Source organism: Terrapene carolina, unplaced genomic scaffold, assembly GCF_002925995.2.
Source record: "Terrapene carolina triunguis isolate 2854851 unplaced genomic scaffold, T_m_triunguis-2.0 Scaffold62, whole genome shotgun sequence".
Classification (NCBI taxonomy): Eukaryota; Metazoa; Chordata; order Testudines; family Emydidae; genus Terrapene; species Terrapene triunguis.
Window position 1 is genome coordinate 25,453,468 of NW_020664413.1, and position 24,362 is coordinate 25,477,829.

The 24,362-nt window shown below is 39.4% G+C and overlaps 2 protein-coding genes across 2 annotated transcripts in view; both read left to right on the forward strand.

The window, feature by feature from the left end:
* The window catches only part of TNFAIP6 (TNF alpha induced protein 6), a 28,704-nt gene extending 24,339 nt beyond the window's left edge, over positions 1-4,365 (forward strand). Inside the window, exons 2-4 of the mRNA XM_029910512.1 lie at positions 1,464-1,692; positions 2,864-2,904; positions 3,858-4,365. Of these exons, the coding sequence (XP_029766372.1) occupies positions 1,464-1,692; positions 2,864-2,904; positions 3,858-4,021 (434 nt within the window). The 3' untranslated portion in view covers positions 4,022-4,365. The remainder of the gene's footprint in view (positions 1-1,463; positions 1,693-2,863; positions 2,905-3,857) is intronic.
* A 6,937-nt stretch (positions 4,366-11,302) lies between these two features.
* Positions 11,303-24,362, forward strand: part of RIF1 (replication timing regulatory factor 1) — a 54,634-nt gene continuing 41,574 nt past the window's right edge. Inside the window, exons 1-9 of the mRNA XM_024209119.2 lie at positions 11,303-11,497; positions 13,169-13,247; positions 14,353-14,449; positions 15,278-15,408; positions 15,492-15,586; positions 17,639-17,828; positions 19,081-19,173; positions 19,276-19,414; positions 24,174-24,325. Coding sequence (XP_024064887.1) covers positions 11,388-11,497; positions 13,169-13,247; positions 14,353-14,449; positions 15,278-15,408; positions 15,492-15,586; positions 17,639-17,828; positions 19,081-19,173; positions 19,276-19,414; positions 24,174-24,325 — 1,086 coding nt within the window. The 5' untranslated portion in view covers positions 11,303-11,387. The remainder of the gene's footprint in view (positions 11,498-13,168; positions 13,248-14,352; positions 14,450-15,277; positions 15,409-15,491; positions 15,587-17,638; positions 17,829-19,080; positions 19,174-19,275; positions 19,415-24,173; positions 24,326-24,362) is intronic.

Genomic DNA, 24,362 nt, shown 5'->3' on the forward strand with positions numbered 1-24,362 from the left:
TCGACCTAAAATACGCAACTTCAGCTACGGTATTCACGTAGCTGAAGTTGCGTATCTTAGGTCGGACCCCCGCTGTAGTATAGACCTAGCCTAACTGTTTGGTGATCTTAGTCTTTTGTTATAAATACACAATCTTGAAGGAAAATATGTCTCTGACTGCAATTGCTTTTTTTCCTGCATGTCAGCTCTCAAATACCTCCCCAGATAAACACACAAAGAGATGCCAGTTAGATATTTTCCAAATACATTCTTTGGGCGGTTGACAGCATGATTAACCAGAGCTGTTTACACTTAGAGGTTGATTTGGGTCCCTCCCATTGTGAATAAATTTCTTAATACTTGATGGAGAATATTGTTCAGATTTGAGAAGATTTGCCTGTCTTCATGGGGAAAGGGCAGCATCCCGAGGAGAGGACGCTAAGTTGTCTCTATTTGAATTAAGGCCTGCGGAAATATTAACAATGTTGGCAGTACATTGTGCAACAACTTGTGTTTGGGATGCAAGTCCTTCCTGACCAAGTACCTGTGCTGAAGAGTTTAGAATCAAAATAGACAATGTACAAACTGAGGGCAAGTCTACATTAGAGGTTACATTGGTGCAGCTGCACCACATCTGGTGAAGACACGCTATGCCAACAGGAGAGCACTCTCCTGTCAATATAATTACTCCACCTTTGCGAGACGCGGAAAAGCTATGTTGGCGGGAGAGCATCTCCCATTGACATAACGCCAGTGTGGACAGCGCTTAAGTCGACGTAATTTATGTCGCTCGGGGGGTGTCCTTTTCACACCCCTGAGAAGATGTAAGTTACATCAACTTAAGCGGTAGTGTAGATCAGCCCCGAGTGCTTGGTCCTCCAGGCTTGTGAGCTGTTGAGAGTCCTCAACTTCCACTGAAGCTAATGGGAACAGGTGCTCAACATCTTGAATGATAAAGCCCAATGGAAGGGGGAATAGGACACAACAACAAAAAAGCAGTCTAACTGAATGGGGATGAGGGCTAGAGTTTGTAGATATTTTGGATGGGAAGTATTTTAAGGAAGGACTTGAAGGAAGAGAGACCAGGTTAGAAGTGGGGTGATTTATAAGTGCAGTTGTGAGGCCTATAGATGGACTTAGCTTGACATCCCAATTTTCTTTATACAGAGCACCTAGCATCTGATCTGAAGCCTATTGAAGTCAATGAGAGCACTTCCATTGTCTTCAATAGACTTTGGATTAGGCCCCTAGTTGCCAACATATCAACTCCATATATACTATATTCTCTATATGTGTGTTACCATGGGTACTAGTTCAGAATGATGGGGTTATAGAATATATGAACAGCACTCAAGAGTCTTGCTGCTGTTATACTGGGTTGGTTCTGTGTAAGATTCAGTCAGAAGAGCTAACAGACAAAAAGGCATGACAAATCAAAGTCTATTTTTAGTCACATTTAAAGTCTATTTTTATTTTTCTCTTAGCAAAAGAATGTGGTGGAATCTTCACAGATGCAAAGCACATCTTTAAGTCACCAGGCTACCCAAACGAGTATGAAAATAAACTAATATGCTACTGGCATATTAGACTAAAGTACGGACAACGGATTCATCTACAGTTCCTGGATTTTGATGTTGAAGATGACACTGCTTGCATGGCTGATTTCTTAGAAGTCTATGATAGCTATGATGATATCACTGGCTTTGTGGGCAGGTAAAAATAATTTCCACATCTTTATACATATATTTCAAGCTATATAGTTAAAATGTTAAAGATATAATATTTCATTGACAGTACGCTCAGAAAAAGACCACGTTGACCAAGTTGCATTTACAGAGGTGCTTCCTACATCACTCCTGCATCTAGTATGTTCTTGAATATACGCAATGATGTTGCCTAAACCATCTCCTCTGGCACTACTAGCAAAGGCAACCTGCAAAGATTTTTTAAAAATTAGGGTTTTGCCCTTTTTTGCTTCTTTATGAAATATAAAGAAAGCCTGCAAGATTTTCTCAACAACTGCTTACTGTTACCCTAAAAATACAAGTATGTTCATCCATCCCTGGCTTTAGTGGAAGACCTCTTGGAAGTCTCAGAGCACAATTAGTGTTTGCTCTAACACCTTAATTGAAGGGATGTGGGAGTGGGGTTGAGTTATTAGCAAAAACAGATTTAACCCAAAATGTTATTCTTTACTGAAGCGAAATAAATATTAACAAAAACAAAACAAAAACGACCCAGTAACCCAAGGAGTTTTAAACAGACTGACAATCTGAAACATTGCTTTCCCGCTTACTTGCTCAATTTTTTTACTCTCTTTGCTCTTGTGATGTTGTCATTTCACTGGTTCCCCCGCAATCATAGTTTTCCAGCTTAGAACATCTGAATTTCTAATGTAAAAAAACAGAGAAAAAAAACACCCTTAAAATTCTCACTGCTTTTCATGCCTCCTTTGTACACCATCAAGAAGCAAAGAAAGTACACAATCCCCTTTTTCTTTTTCCCTTGACAAGTCCCCTTTAATACATTTTCCTGATGTCTAGCCTAAGGTTGTCCTCCCTCAGCTTCAGGTCATTGTTCCTTATGAAAATGAATAGCTCTTTGCCTTCTTTTATTTCATTTACTTTCTTCAATTATTGCAAATTTTGCTTCCTGCATCCTCTTTCTTCTCTCCTTCCTCACTCTCATTTGTGAAATAGTGCAGATAAAAGTACGTAAGCCAATGATATAATTGTATGTTAGAATAGACCCCAAAGAACAACTTAGAACTATGGACCATAACAGAAAGGGGGACTCCATCCTTCTCTGTTAAGGTATCATTGTGGCATGTATGTTATTGCATATTTACACATTTAGTCATGAACCATTTACAATCTTTTTTCAGGTACTGTGGAGATGAACTTCCAGATGATATCATCAGCACAGGTAATATTGTATGTACTGCTCATAGACAAAAATATCAGCCTACTAGGCCAGGGGATCAGATATTCAAAGATTAAATGCCCATTGCATGGCTAAAATGTCATAAGCCACCATGCAAACCTTCTAGCATATACTTTAGTCAACACTTTTGCTTAAAAATAAGTGTAAAGGAAGAGATATCCTGGAGAAGTCTAGTTAAACAAAGAATTAGGGACCAATCCTGTAGGCTTTACTCAGGCAAAATTCCCTTTTACATCAAAGTGACTTCACTGATTTGGGAGTTTACATAGCATGTCTGTATCAACAGCCTAGTCCTACAAGCCCTACCCACATACATAATATTGAGTCAATAAGTATTCCCATTACTTGGGAGTCAGGATTGCAAGACTCATATTAGAGAGAATATGTCTAAAAATGTTTCTGGCATTGGGGAATACATTGTATCTTTGGGTTTTTAACATAGACACCAACTTCCTCAGTTCCCAGGGGGTGCTCGACCCCTGCTATGCTCCAGACTCCACCCCCACTCCACCCCTTCCCCCAACCCCCACCTAGCGCCTCCTCTTCCTAAATAACTTTGAGGATTTGGGCCAATGTGCTTATTTATCATATCTAATTTAAGGGTGTCCCTTGCTTATATTAAACTGGCCCTGCCCATAGTAAGCAATGCTGATCCAACTCCTGAAGGTCTTACTCAGTATTTACTCGAGCAAAACTCTTATTGATATTGGGGGTGAATCTTGAGCTCCTTGCTTAGTTTTCAATGAGATACACCAATATTGATTTCAATGTTGTCTGAATAAGAAGTGAGTAAGGATCTTAGGATTTAGATCCAAGATTTGGGGGGAAATACTTCAATAGCTCTTGGGGAGGGAGGAGTGAAGAGAAAAATTCTAAAGCAGCACTTTTTATTCAATAGCAAAGAAGTAACTTTTTTCCCCTCTCTCTTGCCCTAGGAAATCTCATGACCTTAAAGTTTTTGTCAGATGCCTCAGTGACAGCAGGTGGTTTTCAAATTAAATATGTTGCTGTAGACCCACCTTCAAAACCTAATGATGAGAAAAATGCAACTTCCCAAGGAAACACAAACTACTTGTCTGGAAAATTTGGCATTATGTGAACAGACAGATCAACATCACAGAAAATGCAGTTGGAATATAGAGTTATTAAATACAAATACCACTTGAGATACCTGTTTTGTCCAATAAGTTACAGCTATCATACTATATTTGGGATAGCCAGCAGCCACAGTCGCTTTTCATCTTATCCTTCTGACTTTTATAACTTCTGCTTTATGTAACTTTTCTTAATAAAGGATATTGGGAAATAAATTAGAAAACTGTACTTTAAATTATAGACAATTGTTTTCTAGATCAAAAGGAGTCAGTGAAACTAAGAACATAAGAACGGACATACTGGGTGAGACCAATGGTCCATCTAGTACAAAATCCTGTGTTTCGACAGTGTCCAATGCCAGGTGCTTCAGAGGTAATGAACAGAACAGGTAATCATCAAGTGATCCATCCCCTGTCATCCATTCCCAGCTTCTGGCAAACAGATGCTAGGGACACTCAGAGCATGGGGTTGCATCTCTGAGCTTATTGGCTAATAGCCATTAATGGACCTATCCTCCATGAACTTGTCTGAACTAAACCGAAGGATTCACTGTTAGCATAGATTTCCCAACTAATTGTTTTTCTACACTATCCACTCTTTTTCTCTCACCCCTTGCACCATTTCAGCTGAAGTTTTGGGGGCCTGATATTTCAATCCTTCTCCCCTCACTTTCCTTCATTCCTGTATATTTATTGCTGTCCGAATTCTCCTTTCCCTATTCTTGCTTCCTTTCTTGCTGCTCTCTCTCTATTTTTAAGCTAACTCACTTCCAATGCCTTTCGAGTAAGTCTTGCCTCATGATAGTTTACTTCAAAGTGCAAATTCATCTTGAGAGTTGGCCTGTGATATATCCCTGACAAACCCATATGTAATGGGCTTCTAGAGCCAGAAGGTAATAAAGCTGCATGAAAAGCACTGAATCTGTAATTGTACTGTCCTTGTGATTTTATTGTGTTCTGGATCATAAATTATTTAACAGATTTGTAAGGAGTTTGTCTTCCTTACCCAGTGTAGAGTTATTCAAGCCTTTTCTGTTCTCAAACCACATTTATTAAAGGGCAAAAAGATGAAAGATTCTCTGTTAATGAGAAACTGAAGGACTAAAAGGAGTTGTCCATCAACTATCAGCAAACCCTTTTTCAACCCTGTCAACAGGCTTCATCTTGTTCACACCAGTTCTAAAACTGCATTATGCTGAATTGATAGACATGTATCCATTCTTGATATCAGTTTATATCTGTCTGTTAACCCCCTGACCCCAAAATATCATTAAAACTACCTCTGTTTTAATCATGTCCAGGGTTTCCAATCTGTGCTGTTTATTTTTTTCTGATACTTTTAGGTATTTTTATTGACTTTGTGTTAATAATTAGGGACAGCTGGCTCATCTGATAGTAGTAGTAGTAGTAGTTGTGTGTGTGTGTGTGTATAAAAATCAGAAATTAGTCCAATCCAGTGCCCATTGAAGTCACCTATAGTCTTTCCACTGACTTCTTCAGTAGGTGTTAGAGCAGATGGCAAAGTACTTTGTTTCTTGGAAAAGTTCCCAGCAAGAATGGGAGACCTTTAGGGCTAATCAGCCCTCTCACCAAACAATTTTCAACACTACAGCATTAACAGTTCCTGGGTACTTTCAGTGTACTTTAGTTTGAGGGGGTTGTTGTTTTTAACTTTAAAATGAAGCCAAAAACAGACTACAAGTAAATAAGAGTAGAGACAGCATCCACCAGAAAGGACCATTTTCATTTCCAGCATGTAACATGAGAGTTACAGAAACAGCTCTGTTTTTCAACTGTTCCAAAACCACTGTATGCTGGCAGCCATTACAAAATCCAGTTATCCTCTAGTTTTGTAATCCATAAATGTTCCCTTTCCAGCTGCTGAAATGGCTATATCATAAATAGCTCCTTTCCTTTGGGAATCTGGATTCCCCAAAGCTAATATAATATATAGTAGTATTAACTGTGTAAGTAAGCTAAAATAAATTAAAGCCAAGTGGCCTTTTCCCATCACCACCACTCTTCAAAAGTTATGTAATTTTCTGGCTCTTACTTGCTGGGGGTTCCTTCATCTCTACATCACACACCATTCCTTTGTTATTCTCAGACATGCACCTATATGTTTCTAAAACACCTCAAAAAATGGACTAGGATATCATATGGACCCTGTTATCAGAAGAGTTCCTGATGCTTTGAACATTTCTGATACAAATCAGTAGCACTGGGAATGACTCAGAAATAAAGTAACCCAGAAAATACAACATCTGAAATCCCCTAAAGAGAACAGAACACTACATATAAAATTATAATTTACATAAAAAAACATTTCATAACTCTGTTGAGCAATAATACAACTATTCCAGCCTCTCATTCCAAATTATCTTACTATGTGCATCACATTAGTACTGGTGGAAAATAAGTTTCATATAACTATACTTAATTGAATCAAGATGCACTTATTAAGAACTGAATCAAATTTAAATAAATAATATTTCTAAATCCTGCCCTCTGGTGGACTGAATGAGGCCACAGACATGTTCCTATAATTACATGTTCTTTATTTTGCTAAACTCAGCAGTAGTAGTTTGTTGATCACAAACTAAGAGTGTTAAGTGGGTCTGTTAACATTTTATTTAGCATAAAATATTAATTGTTTTAACTGACAAGTTTGAAGTCTTAAACTGATGTGGGCCAGAATCAAAATATCTGCTGAAAATATCTAAGGCTAACAAAACAATCCCCAACAAACAGCTGTGCTGTCACTGCAGTGGTATCATTCTAAAAAGTACTTTCAAGAATTTGTTACTCTTGAGAATTCTATCATAGTACATCAAAGGCTTCCATGTAGCTGTACAGGTGCTTCAGTCATGGAGATGTAAGAGTTACTGTGCTACTAAGACAAGTTTGTAAGTTCTACAAACATTGCAGAGACTGGGGCCCCAACTGAACTTGTAAGTTCAAAATCTGTTTCTGAAGAGTTTAGATGAATTGCAGAGACTGGGATCCCTAAGAAGCATCTAAACCAGACCTCAGTGGTTCAGTGATCAACATTACCCAAAAGAGCTCCAGTAGTGTGAATTCATTGTTTCATTTATTATAGTACTATTCATATTTAAACAGTATGACAGGGAAATATTCAGTTTATATATATATATTATTCTCACAGCAAATAAGTTAATAACTTAGTGCAAGTTGATAACTTAATTGGTTAATATTAATAACATACTAAAAGCATTCTGTTTCATTAATAATTAAATCACACTGTTTTAATATCATGTGCTGCAAAGAGCCACAGGAGACACATTAAAGAGCCATTTGCGGCTCACAGGCAGCCATCTAAATCCTACAGACTGTAGGAAAAGCCATGGAGCAACTGTCAAAAGCTCTGCCCCTTGGATGGTTCTAAAGTCTTCAGTGACAGACACAGAGCTAAGTAAGTCCATAGTTGATAATTGGGAAAGCATTCTGATATTCAGTAGCAAGGTTAACAGCTTTTATACAAAAAATTTGCATGACCGCCCTGTAATGGAGTATGCTCACTGGCCAGGAAAGGCTTACTAAACTGCTGTGGCCTCAGTCAGCCCTGTCCTGTTACACCTGCAACTGGTAGGCTTAACAAGGAAGGCTTAAAAGCTTGTTTGGGTGCTAGCTGGGAGAGAGAACCAGACCTTTAGCTCTGTCAGAAAAGCCTGGCTAGGGTCAGCAACTGCTTAAGAAACTGCTGTGGGCAGTTTCCCTCCCTGAGGGAATCTGATCCTGATGTGGGACTATTGTTTCAATTTGCTACCAATGCCTTGCTTGTTGCTGGGAGGACTACTGCAGGTGCCCTGCCTGAAGGGGGCAACAGCTAAATAAAAACTTTTGTTCTCTCACTGGGAACTGAGCAGTGGCTGCCCATGAACCCAGGAGCAATCCTGTCACATGTGGGTGGAGAACGCAGGCAGACCCCTATGGAAGGGAGAAGCCTGAATAACCGTGCTCTGCAGCCCTCCCAAGGCTTGGGGGTGGGGGGTGAATGGCTATTCTATGGCAATACAGACCTAGAGTGAACATTAAAGCGATGACTGAGAAATGAAAACAGCAACTGACTCAGGAGCAGCATCAACATCTGGCACAAGAAGTTTTGATTCTCTTGCAACTACCAAGGTGATTGGGGGTTATCCTGTGAGGCCCACAGGCCCAGCCATGGTGATGCCAGCTATGCCAATGAGGTTCACCAAGAAGGGCCCAGAGGATGACCTTGAGGCCTTTCTAGAGTCTTTCAAATTGATTGCTATGGTGGCACAGCGGCTGACTGTGCAGTAGGCCATCCCCTTAGCTCTTTATCTGATCTCCTCCTCTGCTTTGGATCCTCACATGATTCATGGCAGAATAGGATCTAGAGTCTGCACAACCACTTATGCCCTCAGTTTGCAGCATGGGGAGGTGTAGTGCACAGGTACAGTCCTGTAAATACTGCTATTGAAGAATTTCTGGTCATGGGCACACAGAGCACATGTACAAACCACAGCAAATACGCAGAGGGACCACACATCTCAAACTGCTGCAGTTACTATAAGGTAAGTAACCTTCTTATTTCTTTTTAATGACCAGTGTGACTCAATGATTTCTTGGTGCCACCTGGCAGAGAGCATAGGAGGTGCATAGAGTTTTACTGGGATCCCCTGAGTCAGATATATGCATAATAATTCACTAAAGGGTGCCATATGAGGTCTCTAATGAGAGCTAGAAGCCAACTGGATCTGGTAATCATAATCATTGTGAAAAGTATGTATGGGTAATATTGAAGGAATTGTGCGTCTATATTGAAAATTATGTCCCTAAGATATTTAACAGGAGGTGACATGTCTCAAACAGGTTCTTTTTAGGAAGGGGTTTTGGAATTTCCTCTGAGACCTTTCCACTTGGTTGATCCAGAACACCTTGTCCAGTTCTCTAGTCATCAGCTTGACTCCGGACTTTGTCACTCGGATTCCTTTATTTGGCATACAGAAAAGCTATGCTGAGCTGATCAGACTCAAGTATAGGGGGTGGGTATAGGGCATACCTCACATCCATAGTTACACAGAAAACCTCTTCCTTTATATACATTTACACAATACATTGCATTTACTATTCTTTGCATCACACGTTTTGGGATTGGTTCCTGCATAGTAACCAAGCCAATCTCTGTGCAGCATACTCTGTCCACGCATTGTCCATGCTCAACTTACTCTTTACCTAATCTCTATATTCCTAATTTATCTTGTTCATTGTTAGTAAATGGTTCCTTGGGTGTTCTTCCGCTTATCTTAGCAGGCTCAGACATTCTGTCTTTTTAGCCTGATGACCTATTTATGTATCTTATTAGCACAAACATTCTGTTTTCAGCCTAATGATCTGTTTATCTCCTTAATTCTATCCTCCAAGAAATCAGACCACCTCCTATATGCTAATTACTCACGTCAGGCAAGGCCTCAGCTATAGGGGGTAACAGATGCTTATATCCCTCTCTGGTCATTCTGTATTATGCGTCTCATGATGTGTGTCTTTTTTCCATGCTTAGCCAAATGCTAGTCAAGACATTGTGAAATCTTCAAGAAAGGAAATTTACAGGAAGAAATAAACAGCAGGAGAGCATCCTATGTATGAGTAAAGACAGTGGATTGTTGGGATATATCTGGGAGTGCAGAGGAACACCCTGGGCCTTTCACCCAGGAGGCAAGCTGACAGCGCGACTTGTCTCATAAATGGAAGATCACAGCCAAGCCTGGCTGTAAATCGCTATAAGACATTAAAGTATCTACTTATGTAACTCTAGCTTCCAGAATGCTTATGATTTTATTTCATATGTAATTGTTTATTACTAATACTCCTCCTTGATATGACTTTAATCTCTATACGTTGTTCAATAAACTTTTACTTGTTTTCACTATAAACATATCTAAGTTGTACGTGTTAGGCAGTGATCTGAGGAGTAATTGGTAAGGTGAAGAGTGAATCTGTGAATACTGCAAGTGTCCAGTGGACCAGCGGCTGGACACTCTAAGGAAATGCTCGGAGGGCTCAGGGGTTGGAGTGTGCCAGTCACCAACCTGTAGCGAGACAGGGCAGGGTGTGCAAGACCTAGAGAGGAATTCTTGTGTTGCTCGTGGCTGATAGTCAGAAAGCTGACCCCTGGCAGGCACAAACAAGTCTTCCTCACACTAAGGGGAGGTGGTGGTGAGGTGCCTCACAACTCTGGGTACCCCTGGGAAGCATGACAGTGGCACAGTAAACAGGATCTACACCGTTTGTTAACCAAACAACCAGAAACTCAAAAACAGTTGATGAATTTTCTTCAGACTTTGCACAGATTTTTGCCGTAAGAATAAATCTGGCAATTTTCACACCAAGCCAGCAATCCTAAAACTGGGTTCCCCTGGAAGATGGTGGACATGATCAATGTGACGTAGCCCCCACCCATGCTGTTTGATGAATTATTTTCCTGGCCCATAACCCTATCTAGGGTTACCATACGTCTGGGTTTTCCAGACATTTCCTCTTTTTTGAGCCTCCATCCTCTGACGGGGTGGATTTTTCAAATAACAGGCCATGTCCAGGATTTTTTCAGAGCAGATGCTGCAGCTCAGAAAGAGCTGTGATTGGTTTGCTTCCCATTTGGTCCCTCCCTTGTATCAGCAGCTGAGTGCTCCATTCCCTGGCAAGCCACAGCTGCAGGATTGCACCCACCCAGGCCCCAACTGCCAGGCCTGCAGAGAGGGTCCTGCAGTGAGGCAATGATTGATGGCTGTTGATGCGACCTGGGCTTCTGCCACCAACCCTGCCACCACGACAGGGAGTAACTCCTCCCCCCCAGCTTTCCCTCCCCCACCTCCTGCAGTGTCCTCTTTTTGGGAACCTGAAATACGGTAACCCTAAATCCCTTTGCCCCAGATGGCTCAAGTGCCCATTTCCTCTGGCTTGGCTACAGTTACAGGAGCCCCTCGCTGCTGTTCAGAGGTGGATTGCAGGCAGCAGCTCACACATCCACCCTGCCCCCATCTGGCGGGCCCTGCAACAGCTGCAGCCAGCCAAGAGGGGTCCAATCCATGACAGGGGAGAAGGAGGAGTCCCGATCGATGACTCGGCGCTCCACCGCAGGCACGGCTGCGCGGGGAAAAGCGCGCGGTGGGAGGGACGGCTCCGCTCGCTATCTCGGCGTTCGGCCTCAGGCACCGCCTCTTGCGGCGCTGATTGGCTGGGCAAGTCCAGTCCCGGTCTGTCTGGCGGCGAGTCCCGCGCGCCGCCATCTTAGCCCGGGAGAAAGCGAAGCGGCCGGTGAGGGAGGGGAGCGGGCGCCCTGCCGGGAGGATTCTCTGCTCACCTGCGTGTCTCTGTCCCTGCAGCACCATGAGCGCTGCCGCCGCCGCCGGCCCCAGCTTGCTGCCCCTGCTGGAGACCCTGGAGGACCCGGCCGCCCCCCTCGGGGAGCTCACGGACGCGCACCTCACCATCGTTAAGTGAGTGCGGCCGCCGCGCCCCGGGCTCCGACACCCCCGGGCTGGGGCGAGGGGGGTAGGGAGTGCAGCTCCGGCACGGCTGCCTGTCAGGGCCGCGAAGTGATGGGCCGGAGGGGCGGGCTCTGCCCTGGGCTCACTCACGTGCGCCCGCCTGGGCGAGGATGCGGGAGCCGTGCGTGTGCAACAGGTGTGAGAGCGGCTGTGTGTGTGGGTAGGGGGGTGCTCCAGGTGAAGGTGAGCGGGAGTGTGTGTCAGGGAGGTTGTGTAACAGGTGTGAGCTTGGCGGTGTTACAGACAGCGGGTAAAGGGACATGACTGGAAGCGTGTGCATGCAGCCACACGCTGAGCTACTGGCATGGTGCATCGAGTGTGGGGAATCTGTGTGCACCCTATTGAAGGCAAGGGGGCATATTGGATACAGCCTCAGCGATACTACTGTCAGCAAATACCAAAGGCACACTCATGCACGGGCAAATTCAAGCACATTTTTAGTTGGAGGTCGGGGGCAGGGAATAGTTGCAAAGTTTAGAAATCTTTGGCCATTTCGCAGATGGGCTTTTACCTTTGTCCTTTAACTAGCACCAAATTTCACAAGAAATGAATGGACAAGTGTCCTGCCTCTTGAGGTCAATGTGCTTTTCTGGTTAGAAAAGCTCAGTTTTCGTATGGTTGGATCCTTCATGATTTCTGTAATATCATATTTTATCAAAGTGTTTATTTGATGACAGCCTGTTTAACTAAGTTACTGTAGCACCTGGAGAGCCCATTTGAGAATTGGGGACCCATTATGTAGGTACTGTACAAATAAATACAAAGACAACATCCCTTCTCTGAAGTTACTCTTGGGGAAAATCAAATAGGCCTTAATCCTGCAGACACCTTTAGGTAGGTGTCTTTATGCAATTAACTTTAATGAGACTGCTCCATGCTTAAGTGTTTGCAGGAGTGGGGCCACAATGGAAAGAGAGAGAATGGAATGCTGCTAACTTAACTCTTCACAAGAAAAGCTTCCTCAGAGTTGCCTTTGGTGATCCCACTTAAAAAAAAAAAGCTGTTTCTCTTTTAAGAAACTATTCACACATGGCTCAAATTGTGACTATTAAAATTTACTGGCTCAGTTATGATGTGGGACCTTTACATTTAGGGTTCAATCTTCCATTCAGATAGTTGGTGGGGATCACTAGCTATTGTGTATGCATATTCTTTCTAATACTTGGAGCTCAAACTCAAAGTTTGATGTTAGTTTAAAAAAAAGAAATACTAATTTTTCTTTAACTCTTTTTGATGTATGGTTTTGTAAAGTTTATTTGATTTTCAGTAGCAATTTCAATTTAGTAGTTGATTAATCTCTAGTTGTTTAGCAGCAAGAGTAGCAAAATATAAAATACACTAATATCCTGTATTCACAATACAGCGATGGGCTATATTAGTCATTCTGAATGGTCACAGGCTTAAGTATAGACTTGTAATGTTTAAATGTGTGATTTTTCTTTTTGCTTCCCCAACACTTGAGTGCTATGTTTCAACTATTTTTTTAAGATGTTCATGAAACTGTAATCTTTAGTTAAAAAATAAATAATTTGACAGTATTTTAATATAAACCTTATCATAGGAATAAAATGTTTTATATTTGTAAATATGACTTATTTTTTTTCTCTCTGCTTCTTGGAGTCGCCTGACTGGAGAGGAAGGAAAAGAATTCACTGCAGATGTTGGAAAACACTTTCCTCGACTTTGTAAAGTATTTAAGGTATGTGTTGTGTTCCCTAAAGTTAATTTTGCTGTACAAGGCTCAGTAAATAAAAGAACCAAAGCTTAAGTCAAGATCTGGGTTCAGTGTGAGGCTGAATTAAACACTGAGCTCATTTAATTTGCAGTCAAGCTGGGTGAGGAAGTAGCCTAATTTTGACCTTGTGAGTTAAGGTATCCAGTAAATTGTACTCTCCTGGCTTTTCCTTCACATCATGGAGATTGTATCTTACTTGACTACAGAAAGATTAGTTTCTCCAGGTTTACTTCTTGACTACAAAATAGCTTGCAACCAACGTTTCTTGGATGCAAAGGACTGGTTGGGAGGCATGGATGTCTTGCGGTGCAGTCAGGTCGAGTTGTGTTTGCAGTAAGGGCTCACTGTCTATTATGATTGTTATAACCAATACTTAAAAAAAAAAATTTAAAACTAAAAAGCAACCCCTACTTATCCGTGCCACTTCTCTGATGCATCCCACAGTAGGATGGCACTAGTAATCATAACTAAGAATAATGTAATCTGGGGTGTCAGTGTGTAGTGCATAATGGATGGAATGATTTCAGAATTTTAAGATGTCTGTATCTTTCTATGTAGTGAATACCCCTATAACCTGAGTAGTGGAGATCATCAAGATATTGTTGATGTAATATAAAGTTATTTGCAGGTCATTTTATTCAGACTTCCTTTCTTGGTAACCAGTTCATCTCTATTTTAAGCATGTAATGTTTATTTTATTCAAAATACAATAATAAAAAAATGGATGATTGTTCCCCATTTATGTAAAAATCATTTTAGTGCAGATTCTTGGATGTTTTGGAACTTAATTCAATAAACAAGTGTCCAGATTTACAGGTGACAGAAGTGTCTTGAAAACCCCAACTAGGTTTTGTAGTTTTAGGTGTGACTTTGTGCTGTAGAAGGTAGACATATTTTTCAGTTTGCATTTAGATATAAGATTTCATTAAGCATGGGATTTTTTTTTATTCTGTGTTCCATTTCATTGACTTAATCATAACTCAGCTAAGCAGCTACACAGTACATAATCATACTTTGTAATTAGTGAGACGACTTGGAGTTTTAATGTCTTTTTTTGTTTTTTTTACAGGCACACATTTCTAGTCAGAACTCAGAGCTGAGCAGTGCAGCACTACAAGCTTTAGGATTTTGTGTCTTTAACTCAAAGATTACCTCTGAATTATCTGGTAAAAAAAAAATATTACTAGAACTCCTTCTGTTACCTTGATTTTGAAATGTGCCCTAATCTGTTTCTTTAATTCTAGATTAAAATTAGGAATTTTCAGGGAATGAGGCAGAGATTTGTAAGTAAAATGTTGGAATTAATTGATGAGTTGGTTCCAGGTGATGGGAACAGCTTGCCCTGTGGTATAGACAGAATGTAATTAATTCATTGCTCCCAAACTCTCTCAAACTTTACATTGTCATATCATCACATTAATAATGCTGAACATTATCTTTCTTCCAAAGTGCTGTACAAACAGCCGCTTCACTTTCAGCTTTGCTTCTGTTAATGGTTAAAACCATGTAGAGCCTGGGATGGGCATACAATATCAACAAAACAGTGAAACTGACTATGGCTAAAGTGGTACCAATTGCACAGTGTTTTAAAAAAAAAAAAAAAAAAAAACCCTGGAAAATTAGAGAGAAATTTGTGTAGTCTTTGGTGTTTCTTGGAATAGATACGTTTTTCAGATAGAAATTTGACTTTCAAGTTTATACTGTTTCAATTTTCTATAGTGCTAATGTAGATGGTAACATAGATATGTACTATTCTACATGTTTTTACCTATTAGTCTATTTTAGTTGCTCTTTATTGGAAAGTTTATTTATATTTAATATAGTTAAAATGTTAGTTACATTTTTGTGGGTTTTGGAATTGCGTAGCTGGTCCTGTATTAACGTTTGATACTCCCAAGCCAAAGTTTCTTGTGTGACCTAAAAGCTTTCTAAGAAAATGAATAGAATTTGTGAAAACATAATTTGAATGCCATATATTCTGTTCTGCTTTTTAGCAACTGAAATACAAGAGTTACTTTCAACAGTGAACAGTATTGCTGTAAAAACTTCAGACAAGAATACACGCACTCGAGCCCTTTGGGTAATCTCTAAGCAGACCTTTCCTTCTGAAATTGTTGGGAAGGAGGTGAGCTTCTTAACTCTCCCCCCCCCCCCCCCCGCCTAATTTAAAGAGACAATTTAGTTAACCTCATCCTATTGTTTCTTCAGGTACCCAGTATAATTTCTACACTAGAAACCATACTTACTAAAGGAGATGTATATTCCATGGCTGTTGAATATGAAGCACTAAATGTTGTCATACGGTACGTGAACAGTAATGCTAAATGTTTAAAATAGATATTGAGTCTTTGGAAAAGCCCATTTGAAAAAAGAATCTGTTGGAGGCACTATAGTTTAAGGACAATATTTGACCTACTTTAAAATTGTTAAACATGCTAAGTAATGTTCTCAATGTTGCCTGTATATATTTAAAAAAAATCAGTATGATAAAGTCAGTTTTTTTATGAACTGTGTCATAACTACTTATGCTTTTTCTGAAGCCTGCTGGACCATTTAATTTGCAAAATGTCTTTCCAGACCTATAATGTCATCACTGATTTTGATGTGGAAAGGGACACAAATAAAAAATATTCATTGCTACCATTTTTAACAACTTAAGTTACTAAACTTTTTTTTTAATCTATTCTACGTTATATAATTGTTTCTTTGTTTTTTTCCCTACACCTTTTAGTCACCTTGAAAAATGAAGCTAAATTCAGTGAGATGTTTCCAGCATTGCATGGGAATGTTTAGATCCAAAAACTTGTTTTAAGTTCATTACAGTATTTATTATGATACTGTTTTGTACTAGTTTTTAATTACAAAGCCTACATTTTAGGATTAAAACTTATTGAGTGTGTTCCTCCCATTGGCATTGTTGGAAATAATAGAAATAGTAGATTTTATCATCAACACTGAGTGAATTTAATATTCCTGAGAGTGAAGAATTAAGATCGTTGGCTTAAAGCTGGCATGTTAGGCTCATTGTAAAATACTCTTACCATCTCTACTAATGGACTGCAATCCTGATGTCCCAGTCATGGTCCTTTATTGAGCAGAGACAGATTACACAGTTGCACCGAACTCTGTGTGTGTGCACGCAAGTTCAGTCTCGTAGTCTTTATTTCACTTGAGACCTGATCAGTTTGATTTAAGTTCTCTAGAGCAGTGTTTCTGAATGACCGGTCCATGGACTGGCACCGGTCTCTGAGCTCTCCCTGTCACACTTTAGGAAGGCAGCAAGCTGGTCCCTGGTATCAAAAAGATTGAGAGAAACAGTCTCTAAACTGTGTCAGGGAGACCTTGGGGACTAATGTCAGTCCACAGTCTAGGCATTGAGAAACACTGCTCTAGAGCAAACTGGCTAGTTCACTTAAGTCCCTATGTTGTTTGGCCCTTCCAAAATAAACCTTGTAAAGTAGAGAATAATAGTTACTACTGTCCACTTGCTACATTTTCCTGATGTATGGAAAGCAATTCCGGCTTTAGTTGAGACGGTTCAGTGTGTACTTGTTAAAGACAAACATTTGACTCAGTAATTTTTGAATATTTACCTACTGTTATTACAAGGAATACCTAAGATTACTATAACTGAAAAGTTAGAGGTTTTTTTCTCTCTGTTTATATTGTATATTTGGCAATACTGTGGGCATTGTTAATTTAATTTGCATAATTCAGTTTTCCCCTTGGGTGTGTGTGTGTCTTTCACACAGCAATAGAGAGGATAGCTCTCTATTGGACAAAAGCTCTCACTAGGAAAATGTGATTGTAAAATTGGCAGATATCCTCAGAGGTTGCAGGTGTATAGACCCCAAATTAAATGTAACTTAAAAATAATTGACTAGGTTTAAAGTTGAAGGTCATCTTTTTAACAAGGACACCTGTTCAGAGGTCCTTCAGACTAGTTTTCTTTCCCTTTTAACTTAATTGAAAATTACTTCTGTATAGTATCATCTGCTGCTTTGGGTTATACCATTAAGAACTGGAATCTTAACTTGAACAAAACAAGTTCAGAGGAAGTTGTTCAGAATAAATTTCTCTTTGGTTTTTATCACCTTGGTCAGGCTTTTCAACGGAAGTATCTGAATTGGTACTTCAGTGATATACTGATATGTAGAGTTTCACTGAATTAGATTTTCAAAGTGTAATTCAAATTTATTAGAAAATGTTTTGAACAGCATTTTGTTAGTGCATAATACATCTGAATTATAAATGCATATTTTAATAACACTAGCTAAAGATATTTTTGTTAAGTCCAGCAGTAAGTATAGTGGTTCTATATGTAGTTTAATACATGTGTGCTTTGTTGAACTCAGTCTAATGGAACAGACTCCAACCCAAATGGGAGAAGAGGCTGTGAGGTGGGCAAAGCTGATCATTCCTATGGTCGTCCATTCAGCTCATAAGGTGCAGTTACGAGGTGCTGCTGCATTGGAGATGGGAATGCCATTGTTACTTCAGAAACAGCAGGAAGTGGCAGTCATAACTGAACATCTTATGACTACTGTAAGTGGAAAGTGCTTTTAAAAACTTCTTTCCCTCAGGATTTTAGAGAAGCTGTGAGACTTCTAGCAATGTTTTCTTTTATGCTCTTAGTTAAATGATATTTTTTCTGAATTACCCTATGTACTTGTCTCTGCAACCTTGACTGGAAGGCCATTTCATACTATGATTTTTTTCAAAGGATCTGTTAACGTGAATTTGGTTCACGGAAGGTAACAGTGATCGAACTGAAGGCATATTCAGCTTGGACAGTGAATAGAAGTGCAAGCTTTCTTAGTGTCCCAGTATGCTTCCACACAGTTTTGGAAGGGACGCTGTCTCCATTCCCATTCATTCTTTGATTTGTCTGCTGAGAGTACCAATGAAAGTATTAAGAACTGAGATCATCAGCTAACTTTTCCTAACTCAGTAGCCAAATGGTGGCAACCTATTTTGGCTGTTATCAACATATGCTGGATTTGAACCAGTACCTCATAGATGAATGGCTCTATCATATTACCAGTCACCTTAGCCAGCCTTGCAAAATTCTATTTGTCCAGTGTGAGTAAAGTATCTTCAGTTTTTTTTCTATCATCATTAAGATTAAAGGGAAAGTGAATTAATTTTGCACTAGATTGTAAACTTTCATGACAGTTTTGAAAGACTGCCTAAGCCTTATAGAAATCATTTCAAGCTCTTTGGGGGCAAGGGCAATGTTTTTATTGTGTGTGTTCAGGGCCTATTATGATGGGGTCCAGGTCAATGACTAGTTAAATAATTGCCCACTATTTCTATATTAAGTTATATATTAGAAATGGAAAAGGACTGTGTGAGGTCTGCTTGTCTATTCTACTGCATAGTCAAGAGAGAGAACTAGTTTTTTTTTTTTTTTTAAAAGGTGAATGGGCTTGATTGCAGCACTGTGGCCTGGTTGGCTGCTGTAATTTTCATTGACCCATGGGCCTGTCTAAGTCGCTCCAGGGACGACTTCAGCCCCAGAGCAACCCAGCATCGGGAAGATGCAAAAGTGACTTAAAGCTACTATGTTCCCTCCTACACCTCTGGTGACCTGCAAGTTTTGTGCTGCGCCTCTAAAAGGTTTTGTAGAAGTAGTACAGTTAAATCCCATGCTGGAGTCACTTCCTTTTAACTCTTGTCAATATAGTGCATCTGTGTTTTATAAATTGTATTTAACTTAATCTTCAGTACAAAACTTGTAGCTCATTCTGTGTATTTCACTGCATAAGAAAATATAACAACCTTTTCTTGTCTTCAGAAAGTAATTTCAGAACTCCAAAAGTTATTTTCTGCAAAAAATGAGACCTATGTGTTGAAATTGTGGCCTTTGTTTGTCAAGCTACTTGGAAAGGTAAGCAGAAGAGCAATAACTTTACTATTTAAGGTTCCATGACAATAGATACTGACAGTGTAAATGCTTCATTGTATAAAAACAGTATTATTTTACCTTTAGACACTCCATCGTAGTGGCAGTTTTATCAACTCATTGTTGCAACTGGAAGAACTTGGATTCCGTAGTGGATCACCAGTGGTAAAGAAAATAGCCTTCATTGCATGGAAGAGTCTGATAGATAATTTTGCTTTGAATCCAGGTAGATAAAAATATATTAAACAACTTAAGTTTAATGTCGAGCTAACCAGGAGAAAGGAAAACACTTATTTTACCCATCGTAATCTGGTAGTGCTCAACTATGTACAGGTTAAATATGATCTCTCTAAAAATGCACATTTCTACTGATTAATGGTTCTTTCTTAGCTCAGTCTTGCTGCACGGTAGAATTACTAAAGTTAAACTTTTTTTTCATAGTAGTTTAATTGGGCCAAGCACAGATAGCAATGAGATGGGACACACAAGGTTACACTACAGTTCTTTATTTTGTGCTACATGGATTTATTACCGGGAACCGTGGTCAAGGAATCTGGAGATTGAGAAATTACTTCTGTAATCAGTACTGAGACTTAAACAAGCCTGTTTAAGTTCAGCATGCATCCTGACTACTTTATAAAAGATCCTTTGCAAGATTGGACCGTACTCTCCGGGATACGTATTCCGAAGGAAAATGTGAGAAAAATCGAAGTTTCTTAAATTAGTAAAATTTCATTTAAATTCTCACTGAAGTGTTTATTCCCCACCCTCATTATTAGACTTGGCAGAATTCAATTTTTTTAATAATCTGTATGGATAATATTATTTTTAAGCCTTTATTTTTATTGATTTAAATTTTCACAGTTGCAGGAGATTATGGGGGTCTGACAACAATTATTTAATTATAGTTGACGCTGAGATTCAAAATGTTAAAGCTTTATAAGAGTTAAAACACAAATTGTCAACATCCCATGTCAAAATATACAAAGTAAATATCCTTAAATCAGACTCCTAAGTTTTCAATAGCATTTTTCTTACTTTGCCTATCTGTAAGTTTTGATGGTCGTAAATGGAAGTATTTTTTTGTCCATTTATGTATATATGGTAAAATGGACATTTACCAGGAAAAAGCTAATCCTTCCAAGGCTATTTAAAATAGATCATTTAGCAATGCTTTAGTTCTGCTAAAGAAATAACAGATAGGATTATTGGTGGTAACGTGGCTTAATTTTCCAGTACAAATAAGGAATCTAAGTCAAAGTCCTAGCATTCTGTGGTTCTGTAGCATATAGTATTTATCCCATATTAGTGAAATGACTAAATACATCTTCTCTGTTCTTTTGCATGCTTTTATGTGGAGTCAAGAAAAAACTGTCTGGATTTGCTTTGACACTTCTCCAGAGTATAAAGGCTAATTAAACTGGGAAATTAAAGCTGTGTGAGAAATAACTAATAGCCAAGCCATGCAGACACTTCACTGCTACTGTGAACGTTTGTGACCTCAGACATATCTATATCTAATTTAAGATCTGTCAGCCTGATGCAGTTGCTAAAATGTACAAGTAGAGTTTATTCATGGTCTTATTTTCCTATTACAATGTCAAATGTTGATAGAATGACTTTTTTTCCTTTCCACATCCAACAAGAGTAGATCTTCTCCCTCCATGCATCTACTGGAGTTAAGATAGCTTGGGGAAACACCTGCCATTTCCAGGAGCTCATTAGAAAGCTCTGTTTGTAGAACAACCAGCAATGCAGCACTACCCTACTAACCACTCTTCTTCAAATTAACAACCTTTACCTATTAGCCAGTAATCTATAACGAGTTGCAGCGTATTTTCACTTTAATATTTGAAATTCTGGAGCTCTCCCTTTGTTTACAGACACAGTATGGAGGGCTCCACACTGTCCTCATCTTAGCTGAGTGGTGGTGGGCTGATGCTGAAGCAGTCAGGGAAGGCCCACTCCAAATACAGTGAGGTGCTCTTGGCACAGCACTCTTCTTATAGTGTTGCTAATGCTGTATTTGGCAGGTTCTGTCTTTCTGAGCCTGGTCAGCCCTGAACCCTGATGCTGTTTTACCTTCGCTGGCAAGTCTTTTTGTCCTGTTTCAACGTGCTGAACATGATATTCAAGCTAAGGAGTGAATCCTGGTTCTCTCCCCTTTTCCTTCTTTATTGGATGCTAGAGTTGAAGGGACCTGGCTATTTCTAAAACAATTCCTCTAAAAACCAGTTGCAAACAGGTGCTAGTGAGTACTGCAACTTGAATCTATTTCCAAATTTGAGCTAGTAAAAATATTTCAGAAAAGTGGAGGACAGTTGCCTGACAGATATGGTGATAAAATAATGGAGAGTTTTCCAGTGTAAGGGTTTATAAATCTTTACCACGAGATAATAAATCCAACATTTTGAGGGTAGCATGATTGTTTTTTCAAGACAGATGTTGCAGAAGCCTCCTTGGCAAAATCCCACCTGATTTTTCCTAAAAGAGGCACCCTTAGGAAAAACTTGGGCTCTGGCTTTTCAATCCCTATAGCTTTGATGGGGTAACCATTAACATTATATGAGCTCTAGAGGACATTTTTTATGTTCATATTCAAGATCTCTTCCATAGACTCTACCATGTTCGCATCTTGAGCTATGAAATTCTACACCACTGATGGATGGTATATATTGCTCTTCTCTTGGAAAGTAGACAAGCAGTTATGCAATTCTGCTTTGTGAAAAACTTGAAATGAGATGCCTATTTGGAGAAAAGCTCGAGAAAATAATGACAGATTCCATAGACAACTATTACATCTTTTCCACTGTTGATGAAGATGGGGCTCACAAGGTTTGCTCCCATGCATCCTGAAAATATTCTGAGATGATGATCAGGTTAAACAGGAATAAAGTATGGAATCCAAACAGAGGCCTAGCTAGACAGGAGTGACTTCCCATCTTCCTCCATCGCCAATTACTTCTGGAGGAGTATCTTATAATATATCTTCCCTCATCTACCAGTGGATCCATGGGACAGGTCTGCCACAGACATGCACTTGCACTATAATCAGTCTGTCTGGGTGTAGTCTAGAAATAATCTAGAGCTCTCCCATACTACTCCTCAGCCTTACTGGCACAATATCTATAGAAATCTTCATCTGAAGTGACTAAAGATATTTTTATTAAAATATTGGACACTACATTGTTTTGTGAGCAAGATCAAAGTTACCTTCTCAAGTGATAAACACGGCAAGAGAACAAATATCGCTGCTACTCGAAACACAGATGACTAATGGCATTCCTTTAGGTTGGGGAACACATAATGACTCTCATGTTGTCTGTGGCACTTAGACACAGACACAAGGCTACAACTTCAGGCTTCAAATTTTCCTACTTTCCCTCAAGTACATCCTGTTAATGTTAGATAGCAATCACTATTTCTTTTTATGGCACCCAAAGTATATTGGGTTTAGAAATTCTTGCCCTGAATCTCTTGGTTTTAGAGTTTAATCCCAAATAGAGAGAGGATTATGGGATTGGGAGACAGCCAGAAGGAATTGAGCAGTAGAGTTAGAATAAGGTTAGCAGTCATTCTAATTTCTTTGGTTAACGGGTTCTATACTATGGGTCTAGCTCCTTTTGGAAATTGCCTCCCTTTCTCAAGAGATTGCTCCAACAGTTTAATTGTTTCAGCAGAATGTAGCTGTGATCAGATCTTCCAAGTACAGAGAGAGATTCTCAGGTTGCTAGGGCTATTTCCATAGAAGGCTTTAAATAATAGGACAGAGATCTTGAACTGGATACTGCATTCAAGAATGAGCTAGTGCACGAAGTGGAGCATTGATACGCTATATGATCATCAGAGCCTTACTTCCAAAGTTTCAACATCATCTCTCTCAAATTCTGCTGCCCACAAATGGACCTTTCCATATTTTCTCAAATACAAGTTAAGCACGTGTTCTAGGGGGAGATAAGTCCAGCAGCCCTGAACACTTTTACATGCTTTGTTCCTCAATGCATTGCTGAGTAAGTCAGGTTTCTTCTTTTCATTCTATATGTATCCAAAATAAAAGAGTAGCTACAGTGTGAACTGGATGTCTGAAGAACCTTCAGAGCATAGATTAGCTGTACCAGAGATCTTCGGGCTGTGCTCTTTCATCCAAATTACAGAGGTCAAATAGCTTCAATTCAGTATATCCATATGACTTTGATAATTACATCAAGAACACACATACCAATATTGGCAACCCAGCTCAATATTGACCTTTTAGAGTGAGCTGAATGCTTTGTTTCCAGCAGAAGAAATATGCAGTTATAATTTAAGCCCCGATTCACACCTTCATTAGGCAAAAATTAGATTTTGTTTTTCTCCTATTCCTTCAGGAGACAACTCCCCTAAGTATTCATTGCATAAATGATCCCTATTAGTTAAATCCTAATTTTTCAGGGTTGTGGTGTGTTTTTTTTTTTTTTTTTTTAAATACCATAGTTTTCCTTTTCCACTTTCCTTGATTTGTCATTGCTGTATCGAAGTCTTGCCAAATCTGTGATTCAGATAAAAGGGGGATTCCTTATTAGATAATTTCTTTTCTACCATTTAACATCTGCTAATTTGGATCATTTATCAAAACTAGCTTTTCTATGCTTGGATTCTTTTCTTCCAGGATTTGTATGGAAAAGCTATTTTTCCTTCCTTTTATTCCTCTTTGAGTATTTTTTAACAAAATTACTCTTTCAGTGTTAACTGCTAAACAGTTTCAGAAGTACTTGTTCTGGCAGTCTCCTGGTGGAAAATGGAAATGAGTTTTTCCTGCCGACTGTATTGGTGGGACTGAGTACCTAGAAAATGTTCTGATGGAGAAGACTGACTCTTGCTGAATTAGTGAATGTGTTAATTGAAAGAAAAGAACCTAACAGTTTAGAAATTTCCCTTTTTATTTTGTTGCAAAATAATTTAGCCTTTTTATTGCATCTTTTAAAATGTGTTCTTTGTTCCTCAAGAGATATTGTGCAGTGCAAAAAGGCTGAAATTGCTAATGCAGCCATTGAGCTCTATCCATGTAAGAACAGAGGCTTTGGCACTAACGAAACTGGAGGTCTGGTGGTATTTACTGGTGAGACTTGGACCTCAGCTGCCTGCCAACTTTGAACAGGTAACAAATGCAAATAGTTTTAGCATAGTAGTTGAGC